We start from the raw sequence: 10,559 nt of genomic DNA, 5'->3' as shown, positions 1-10,559 counted from the left end.
ACCGAGCCCAGGCAGCAAATGGAAATGACTGGTGTGTACAACGTCCACCTTCCCCAGCCCTCCTCTCTCCAACAGCATCCACCCGGTTTCTGAATCTTCTGTATTTAGTCAGGGACTGTGGACCTAGCCCGTCTCTCGGATGAATCTCAGAGCTGCCCCAAAAGGTCACAGAGCCCCTGTAGATCCCCACAGCCCGGCCAGCCCAGGACCTTACGATACACAGACATCCTCTTTGGGAGCAGTCTTTTCATTTTCTGGGTAGTCAGCCTGAAGGCGAGGCCAGATTTTGGACAAGGCCACTGCTCTATGCCTGCACCTGACACATCTCACGCCATCAAACGTGACTCAGAGCTTGAGGAGGTGGCCTCAGGTTCACCAAAATGCTCTGCCCCAGCACGCTGCGGCCAGATCACAACCCTGGGAGTCATCTTGCAAAGGAGGTGCCAAGTCTCTTCCGCCTGTTCTCTTCACAGCGCGGGCGGCAGGTGCGTGAGGGATAAAGGGAGACTCACTGGGGAGTCAAGGCTATTTCTGGAGCGTAGCAGTGGGGGGCTCCGGAAAAAATTCCGACCAAACAAGATGGTGGTCACGCAGACCGGCTGCAGAAGGAACCGCTCCAGGGCTTCCTCCACTCAGCAGGTATGCCACGCTCCACCCTAAACCCTGTCCCATCTGCCGAGATGCAGGTGCTGAGGCTGAAAGTGAAATAACCGGCTCAACCTCTGGCAGCCAGTGAGTGGTAAAAAAGTCATTCCCTGTAGAAACTGGAAGGGGCCAGAAGGGGATGGGGAAGGGCGGGTGAAAGGAACCTAAAATGAATGATACCTTCTGTGGTGCCGCTGGGGCAAGAACTGCTGCTGTTTAAAAGGGTGTGGGGAAGGGGTATAGAAGGAAGGGAGTAAAACCGACATAGGGCCAGACACGGTGGCTCACGCCTGTAATCTCAGCACTTTGGAAAGCAGAGGCAGGCAGATCACCTGAGGCCAGTTCAAGACCAGCCTGGTCAACATGGTGAAACTCCATCTCTAATAAAAATACAAAAATTAGCCAGGCATGGTGGCGCACACCTGTAATCCCCGCTACTCGGGAGGCTGAGGAATGAGAATTGCTTGAACCTCGTAGGAGGAAGTTGCAGTGAGCTGAGATCGTGCCACTGCACTCCAGCATGGGCGAGAGAGTGAGAAACTCAGTCTCAAAATAAAATAAAATAAAATTATTAAAATAAAACATGAAGTCTATCAATTAGAAGAAAGACTGAGACAGCTCATTCTCCCCAAATGCAGGCAGTAGACACTCTGTACTTGAACATCCTGTTGAAGGGAAGATAATGAAGCAGTGAGTTGGCAGCTCCGTGGTACATCTGCCGTAAACATCAATCAAAGACTCTTCCTTCCCCCACGAAAAGACCACAGGTTCATTTCGTCCATCTATTTCAACCAAGTATTTTATTGGTCTGGCAACTGCAAAATGTACAAATTTCTGAAAGGCATCTCCTGTTTGAAAGCTAGCATAGCTTTATATCCCAGGTTATTAATTCAGACAATTACACAGAACACAGAGAAGTTGTAAGTCACACATAGAAGGCTCCCAAACCAATTAACAATAAAACCCAATCTCTACAGCTTTCTATTGTTTAGGCTCCCTATACATATTAAATAAATAAATAGCACATCTGCTATCAAAATAATACAAAAATAAATTTCAAGTATTACAAACAAAAATATCATTGGTGTGGTTCCAAACAGTTTTCTTCTCTCCCAAAATGAAGAGCTTTGCCCGTGGTCTCAGGACAGAATAAGGAGAGGGGAAACTCACCCAAAACAAATAGACAAAGTTAAAAATATTGGTCCCCATTATTTTTTTGTGGGGTGGAGAGTTGGTAAGAATCAGTAGACGCCAAAATCCATGACTGTAGCTCAAACCTACCCCTGCCCCGTCCAACATCCCCTCAAAAGGCAGGTCACTGGCTTGCAAAGTGGGCAGTGTTCTCCTTTCTGTAGTATCTCCCTCCCTGTCCAGATTCATGTTCCCTCTCTTCCTATCTAGGCCCTTCCCAAACTAAAGGCCCACGTTAGGCCAAGGCTTCTGTATTTAGGTACTGATTTTAGGTAGTCAGAGGGGAGAGGGGAACACAGCTTTATCAAGCCCCTATCTGTATCGAACTTCAGAGTCGATGTTCAAAGAATGAGGCCTGTGAAGGGGACACGAGAAACTATTCTCAAGAGCAAAGCAACAGGCCTTTCATGTCAAATCGAAAAATACAACCAAGTTAAGCACAATCATGTACCCATGCACGCCCACCCCCTACCCACACACTCTGATGAGACTCAACATCCAGGGAGAGAGAGAAAACTGCGTGAGTCTGGAGTTGCACAGGAATGCAGAGGCATCCTCTCCAGCAGATGCCAGCCAAAGCGGGTGTGATGGGCAGGGAGGGCTTGAATGGTTCAGCGTGACAATCCCCCACTCGATTGTACGATATCTGAAGCACAGCCTCAGTTCCTACTCAATTCCAACCGGGAAAAAAACATGCATTCTTTAAAAACTCTCCTCGAAAACAAACAGCAACAGCTCTTCTTGAAAAACAAAGAGCAACGGCTCTTCTTTCCACGCCCAGTTTCAGCTGTCTAAATCCCCCGCCCTCACCCAGGACCTGTCCCTTGAGCTGGGAGGAGGATCTCGGGGCTCACAGCAGAAGGCAGGAAAGAAAAGTGACCTTTGGCACCAGCTTTGAGACGTCCTGAAAAGGGTCATTTGGACAAACTCCGCTGCCCGCCGAGTTTCCAAATGGTTTCATCTGGGCACAAGACCCCCCCGCCCCACCTACCCCAGGGTTTGAGGCAATGACAAGAAACCAACAGGCTGAGATGACAGGTCCCATGCTTTCCATCACCGCAGAAATGTCACGGATGCCATGAAGGGAAGGCCAGGACAAAGTCCACTCTTCCGACTTCCCCAAGGCACCGGCAGATGCTCCAAGACACTGTGCAGGTAGCTCTGAAAGAAGCAGCTGGGAGTGAGGCCTTGCTTGGGCCACTGTCCCCACCTGGGAAGAGCAGGGACAGTAATGCAAGTGCTGGAGAAGGATGCCAGGTGTTCCGCTCCCCACCTTCAGAGGCTCCAAGCCCCCCCAGGGCAAAACACCCCAACATCTACATTCCTGAAGAGAAGGTGTGACTCTCAGGTCACACTTCTGCCATCAAAAAAGTGCAAAAGCCAGCAGCTCCAGGAAAGTGTTTCTCAGTTCCCCCCAAGTCCAGGTTGGAGGAGAGAGGGGCCCTGGAGGGCCCAGTTCTCGTATTTCAGCAAAATACTTCCCTCTCCCCGTGCAGCCAGCCTGCCCTTGAACATCTTTGGAGGCAGAACGCAGGCCTGGAAGGTGTGTGGACCTGCAGGACAGCCAAAGTGTGGACCACTCAGCCAACTTGCATCTCAGCTCAGGGACTTCTTGCAGAAGACGCCTCAACCCAACACCTATCCAAGTCCATTCCCATGAGGCGTCTTCCCAGGTCAAGATGCATCAAACAGCCACGTGGAAGTTTTTACACATTCCTTGACCTTCAGCAACTAGGAGCTTGCCTCCTTTAATTTTAGGATTCTGCCACCAGTGTGGTCTTCCCAGCTCCAAATGTGCCAGGAGATCATAGAAACAAAATAAAATGGCACAGTGTCCCCAGTGGCCTCTTGTCAGGACCGGCACTCATCACCCTCCCAAGGCCTTGTAGGTCTCCGAAGCTGGACACTCCTAGGAAACCCAGAGAGTGGAGGTTGGGGCCCTGCGGCTAAAGGCAGGGTGCCAGGGACCCACGTGGTTTTCTGGTGTCCAGCGGCTGAGGGGACACAGAGGATGCCAAATATGGTTCTCTTCGGCCAAGGCTCCCCCGCTGCTCCATCCCACCCTCTCCAGAAGTCCTCAGGATACGTTTCGCCTCGGGCAGAGGGCAGGACAGAAGCTAAGCTGCAGAAATGGAAACGGAATGGAACCAACACGTCTGCTTCAGTGTTTCCTGGAGGAGTCGGCGCTGCTCCGGGAGCCTTTCATGTTCTGTTTTCAGGAGAAAAGAAAGGTGGGGAGGGAGTCAAGATTTGCAGCTGGCTGGCTTCTAAAGCAAAAGACGCCGAGTCATGCAACAGAGAATTCTTCCCTCTCTCCATCCCAGACAAAGAACAGGACCCAAGAAAGGTGCTGCCAATCCCACAGGTGGAAGACAGCCCAGGTGGGCCCCAGAACATGATGGAAGATAACCCCAGAGTCTCAGAGAAGGGGCTGGGTGCCAGGCCAGGAGCCCGCCTGGTGGGGGCCCTGTGGCTCCAGGAGGACCGTTAGCTACGCAGTGCTGGGCGCCAGGCCAGGAGCCTCATGCTCATGACCCCATAGAAATCCCACACGGGGAACCTCACCAGCCACAGCCAGGCAGATGAGCCTGGGGCCTCCAAAGACACACAGGCCCCCTCCTCTCAACTCAGCCCACAGCAGAGCCACACTCCCAGCTCCTGCATCCAGATTCTGGGAACACAGCTTGACAGGCAGAACACAGGTGATACATGGAATGGCTGGACATGGTGGGGAGGCCCAGGCGGGAAGCCAGGCAGAGGGGGCTGTCGCTAAAACCCTGCCCCACTTCTGATCACAACGGCCCTCGCAGGGAGTCCCACCCCTAAGGCACTGGCCAGTACCAACCCCCCCCCACCGAAAACATGTTCCAGTATTAGTGGGGAACATGACTGACTGCAGCCACTGCACAGCAGGCCTCCTTCCCCGACCTCCTTCACCTACGCCTCAAAAAACAAGAAAACATACAATGTTTAAAACTATTCTCTCCAATCCTGAGTGTCTCCACCCAGACTGCTCTAAAGACGGTGGGGAGAGCCCAGGCACACAGGGCCACCACGGCCCATGCCCACCCCACACAGAACTCGGGGTCCGAGGCTGCAGCCATCCACAGGGAGGGAAGTCACAGGGCTGGGCAGCCTCAGAGCTCTCGCCCAGGCCTGGGCTGGACTCAGGAACCCAGGTGATGGGTGCCCACTAGGAGGTAATAGGTGCCTGCTGGGGGGTGATGGGTGCCTGCCAGGAGGTGATAGATGCCCATTGGGGGATGATGGGTGCCTGCCAGGGGGTGATGGGTGCCTGCCAGGGGATAACGAGTACCTGCTGGGAGGTGATAGGTGACTGCCAGGGGTGATGGGTACCCATTGGGGTTGATGGGTGTCTGGCGGGGATGACGGGTGCTTGCTGGGGGGTGATAGGTGCCTGCCAGGGGTGACAGGTGCCATCGGGGATGATGGGTGCCTGCCGGGGGGTGATGGAAGTGATGGGTGCCTGCCGGGAGGTGATAAGTGCCTGCCAGGGGGTGATGGGTGCCCATCGGGGCATGATGGGTGCCTGTCAGGGGGTGATGGGTACCCGCCGGGGGGTGATGGAAGTGATGGGTGCCCGCCAGCAGGGGGCAATTCTCTCCAGAGAGCCCTGGGTCCTCATATCTAGGGAGAGCCCCAGCCGGGCTGTGGGATCAGAGAGCAGGGCTGACATTTCCCTCCACATCCACTGGCTCCAACCTGTCCTCACCACCACCAGCCCACGGCTTCCGGCACCCACAGATGATGGTGATGCAACAGTGACAGTGGAGAGCCTGCAAGACCGGGTGACATCCACGTCCTTCACCCAGGGGCCCTGGCTCAGGACACATAGGGGGTGAGAGACAGACTAGAAAGGACCTCATGACAATGGTGCTGCACTTCACACCCTCAGCATGGAGACAAATGAGCCCCGCACTGCACGATGGCCAGTCTGCACACAGACCCAGGTGCCGTGACGCGGTGCAGAACGGAGGGACATGCACCCAGGCATTTACCTTCCACGGTTAGTAAGGAGAAAACTTTGAGAAAATGTGACAGACAGTTCGTCTTTCAAGCAGAGTGGGGAAGAGGAAGCAACAGGTTGGAAAAGGAAAAAAAAATCTTTAGTAGGGTTTTCTAGTGTGCATTTGAAATTTTAAAAACGAAGGTTGCATCACAAATGCCAGGTGATCTCTCGATCCCAAGCAGCCGGCACAGCCCCCAGGAAGGCACTGCAGAGCGCCGGGTCCGGACAGTCGTTCACCCCCATTTTACTGGGAAACCAAGATCACAGGGGTCAAAAGACTCTAGGCCAGGTGCAGTAGCTCACGCCTGTAATCCCAGCACTTTGGGAGGCCGAGGCAGGTGGATTACCTGAGGTCAGGAGTTCAAGACCAGCCTGGCCAACATGGTGAAACCCCGTCTCTACTAAAAATACAAACATTAGCCAGGCATGGTGGTGGGCGCCTGTAATCCCAGCTACTCGAGAGGTTGAGGCAGGAGAATCACTTGAACCCGGGAGAAGGAGGCTGCAGTGAACCGAGATTGCACCACTGCACTCCAGCCTGGCAACAAGAGCAAAACTCCGTCTCAAAAAAGAAAGATTTCAGGCCACTGCCTTGAGACACCAGGGGTGTCCCCTTCCCAAGTCTGAGTGTTCCTGCTGCTCCAGAGAAGAAACCCCTCAGGTTACACAAGGGTATCCAAATGCTGACCCAATGCCAGCGAGCCCGGAAGTCTCCACAGGCCCAGAGCACCAAGTTCCTCCCTGACAAGAACAGCACCGTCGTCCGCCACGCACTTCCTAGGGGCCAGATGTTTTGCTAAGTGCTGCATCTATAGTCTCATTAGGAAAACTTTATCAAGTTATTATCCCCATACTACAGATGAGGAAGCTGAGGTCCTAGAACTGCTTTAACGCGCCCGTGCCAAGGACAGAGGCCGGGAGGAGCAGAACCAAGATGGAGGCCTGGCTCGGTCTGACTTTCATCATAAATTCTGGTCACAGAGCCCAGGTGGACTCCTAGAATCAGATGTGGTTACAATCCTAGACGTGGGGTCACGCACCCAGGATGGGCGGGACAGTGGGACTCCAGAGTGAAATTCCGACCTGAGGCAAGTGTGATGGGTCCACAGCATGTATTTTTGCTGAACAGGAGGGATTCTAGCAAAGGCACTATTATGTTAGTCTTGGAGATGGGTAAGATTGACTTTAGCAGGTCAGAGGCTATCCCCGAATGGTTCCTCCCAGTACAAAGATTTCTTGCCTGGCAACATCAGGCCACGGGTCTAACGCAGGGGTCCCTAACCCCTGGGCTATGGACCAGTACCCAGTCCATAGCCCATTCGGAGTCAGGCCACACAGCAGGAGGTGGGCGGTGGGCGGGCCAGCCAGCACTAACACCTGACTCAGAGGAGCACATATGAACCCTAAGGTGAACTGTGCACACGAGGGATCTAGGCTCTGCATTCCTTCTGAAAATCTAATGTCAGATGATCTGAGGCAGAACAGTTTTATCCCCAAACCATCTCCCAACCTGCTGTGGTGGGGAAAATTCTCTTCCATGAAACGGGTCCCTGGTGCGAAAAAGGTTGGGGACTGCTGGGCTAGAGGATCAGGACACGCGCAGATATAAAACCTTCAGGCTCCAAATGCAAAGGCAGGTTTCACACAAGGAGAAGCCCAGATCCTGAAGTGCTGCACACTGGCCCGGCACATCACAGACACTGGCCCTGAGGATGGAGGGCGTGCCCCCAGAAGCTGGAAGTTAAGGGCAGGCCCACCTTAGGTAAGCAAAGCCTGGCCGTGGGAAGTAGCTGCAAGGGAGTGGCTGTGGGGGGACACGAGGGTCCAACAGCTGCCTATGCCTTGCAGGCTGCAGGGCAGGGGCCTCAGGACAGCGGCAGGGAAAGGGGAACCCTGCTGGAAGCACGGGGCAGTCACTCAGCCCCTCACCCATTAAACGGGGCACTGACTGCCCTGCCGATCTCCCAGGGTAGTCTTAAGGAATGTGGACATGGGGGACACTGGCATATCCTCTGGCCCTTCACCCCTTCGCCACCAAAATCTGAGTGCCATGCCCAACCTCTCCCGTTTCCAAAACCCAGCCATGCTTTTCAGTCTCAGGCTGTACTCCTCATTACACCTCTCCAGTTTCTGCATAAAGTAGCAAAGGTAACTTAAGGAGCAAAGAGGAAATAAAGGGGAGGTGTGTTTTTGGGGGGCAAGAGGGTGACACTTCATGGTGGCTGTCATTAAAGTTCTGCGGCAGAAAAGCCTCTGCTCCCGGTGGGGGGAGGATCCCAGAGTGGTGGGAACACAGCCCCAGCTATCCAGGGGCTGCCAGCGCTAAGACTGAACCTGAAACTCTGCAGAGAGCTCTGGGAGGAGCAGAGGTGACCACATGGGTTAGAGATGGAAGCTGCACCCAGCCCTGGGTGTGACTATGACACTGAGCAGGCTCCAACCCAGGACAAACGGATCCTCAAGAGGGGCTCCACTTGGAGCTCTTTCGGGGCGTGGGGGGTCCTCATGGGGAGGGAGAGGCTCAGAGCTCAGGCCCCAGCACACTCCCACTATTCACACAGGTTTGTTTTATAGATTAGGCTCTGAGTAAGTTTTCCTTTCAAAACAAAAGACACTCCTGGGGCAGGAGGGAGCTTTAAGGCTAATGGCACCTGGCACAGATGCAGCTCGCCACTAAGATCTGATTCGGAGAAGGAAATGTGGACTTATGCTGAGCCCTAAACCACGGCCATTACAAACCACGACCTGCAGCCCTGAGAGGGTCAGGGAGAAGCCAGCTGTCGTGCGGTGGTGTTGGAACACACGTAACCGTAGTGGAGCCACCACCACCTCCTGCACCCTGTTCTAAAAACATTCAGGAATCTCTCCTCCCTGCTCCCACACCCATCTCCTCCTTCCCCCACGAAGACCTCGGATCACAAAACTGCTCTCATCCTCAATATTTTAACAGGCAGGAGGCCAACTGAGCAAGCAGGAAGAAAGCGGTGCAAGCAGCAGCAATGATCAGAGAGATACTTACAGACAGGCTTGCCCTAGCAAAGGCTGCGGAGGAGAAGCAGAGAGAGAAGTCAGTCAGGAGGCGCAATCTGCAGGGACGAAGCCCCGCAAAACCCCAGGCCGGCCCAGCCAGCAGCTTCAGACGTCCCTAAGAACCTGGCCAGCCTGAAGGACTGTCCTCCCAACACCAGGGGCAGCTCTGAAGCGGACGGGAGGATGCAGCCCCTGCCACTGCGTCCTCCACGATGGAGGTCTGTGCAGCTCAGGATGTCAACCCCCTTCCCCAGCCTGGTCCCCGCAAGCATCAAAGCAGCAGCCTCTGAACTTTCAAATGCAACCGCACATTTCCATCAGAACGGATGTCACAGGGACACCATTTCCGTTCTGCTGGCTTTTCATGAGAACCCTCAGATCTGAGACCCGCCAGGGAATATTTATGAGGCTCTCCCAGTCCTGCCCCCGTCATGTGGAAAGCTAAGGAGACTGAGGGCCTGGGAGGAGAAGAATCTGGGTGATTAAATGCTGCACTCAGGTTAGTGTTGAACTACCGCCAAAGCCAGGCCTCCAGGCTTCCGCTGGTCACAGCCACCTCACCGTGTCGACGTGTCCCCACCACGTGCCCGACACGGGGCCTGATGCAGGGCATGAATCCCCTCGTCTGATCTGCATTCTGCACTGCCACTATTCCCCCATTGCCTGGATGAGAAAACAGGCCTGCAGAGGTTAAGTGACCTGTGGAGGTTGCAGCATCTCGCAGGTCACATTCCAGACACCACCAGGTCTAAGGAAGTCTCGGAAAAGGCGGGAAGAGGGAGCAGACTGAAGAGGATGCTCAGAGCCGGCAACAGCATCCGGCTCATCAACAAACCTGACCGGACGCTGCACGAGGCTGATTTGCGGGGCCAGGCCTGGAGGGTGGAGGTGGGACAGACCCTTGGGTGGTACCTGAATTTGAGCCCAGAAATTTCTACATCTCACATATTTGCAAGGGTTCCTGGCTCTAAAGGAAAAGACTAGTTTTCTGAAAACAAATCAATGTCTAATAACCAAAATCTTCCAGCCTGTAACCTTCAAAACTAATGAAATAAGTGAAATCGGGTTGGGTTTTTTTGGTTTTTTTTCCTGAGACGAGTCTCCCTGTCGCCCATGCTGGAGTGCAGTGGCGCCATCTAGGCTCACTGCAACCTCCACCTCCCGGGTTCAAGCAATTCTCCTGCCTCAGCCTCCTGAAGCTGGGATTACAGGTGCCTCCTCAGCTGGGACTACAGGTGCCCGCCACCACGCCCGGCTAATTTTTGTATTTTTAGTAAAGACAAGGTTTCACCATGTTGGCCAGGCTGGTCTCAAACTCCTGACCTTGTGATCCACCCGCCTCGGCCTCCCAAAGTGCTGGGATTACAGGCGTGAGCCACCGCACCCGGCCTTGTTTAGGTTTTTCACTACCGCTGGGATAACCGTGTTATGTATGTGAGAAAGTGGCCACTTTGTTTTAGAAATAACCATTCACGAACGTGAACAGGTCTTGGACATCTCACTCTTCCTTCTGCACTGCCTGCTTCTGCCCTGTAAAGACCCCATCCTCAGAAAGGAGGCGAACGCAGTCACAGTTGTCACCAGCAAGGAAAGTCCCCAGGGTCTCAACTTCGGAGGGTGCTTCTCATGTTCTCCCTCAACACACAAGTGTGTGCACATGCCC

The 10,559-nt window shown here is 54.0% G+C and overlaps 1 protein-coding gene across 7 annotated transcripts in view; it reads right to left on the bottom strand.

Moving 5' to 3' along the window:
• Positions 1-1,426: 1,426 nt before the first annotated feature.
• The window catches only part of PFKFB3 (6-phosphofructo-2-kinase/fructose-2,6-biphosphatase 3), an 86,167-nt gene continuing 77,034 nt past the window's right edge, over positions 1,427-10,559 (bottom strand). For 3 of the 7 annotated variants that reach the window (XM_017872481.1, XM_017872478.1, XM_017872483.1), the window contains exons 15-17: positions 8,886-8,908; positions 5,856-5,907; positions 1,427-4,045 (exon numbers count right to left, since the gene is read on the bottom strand). In XM_017872481.1, the coding sequence (XP_017727970.1) occupies positions 5,865-5,907; positions 8,886-8,908 (66 nt within the window). In that variant the 3' untranslated portion in view covers positions 1,427-4,045; positions 5,856-5,864. The remainder of the gene's footprint in view (positions 4,046-5,855; positions 5,908-8,885; positions 8,909-10,559) is intronic. The other 4 variants (XM_017872482.1, XM_017872479.1, XM_017872484.1 and 1 more) reach the window with 2 other exon arrangements.

This window comes from Rhinopithecus bieti, unplaced genomic scaffold, assembly GCF_001698545.2.
Source record: "Rhinopithecus bieti isolate Rb0 unplaced genomic scaffold, ASM169854v2 scaffold_6933, whole genome shotgun sequence".
In the NCBI taxonomy this organism is placed as follows: domain Eukaryota; kingdom Metazoa; phylum Chordata; class Mammalia; order Primates; family Cercopithecidae; genus Rhinopithecus; species Rhinopithecus bieti.
Note: the sequence above shows the minus strand (reverse complement) of the source record. Positions and strands in the feature narration are given on the sequence as shown.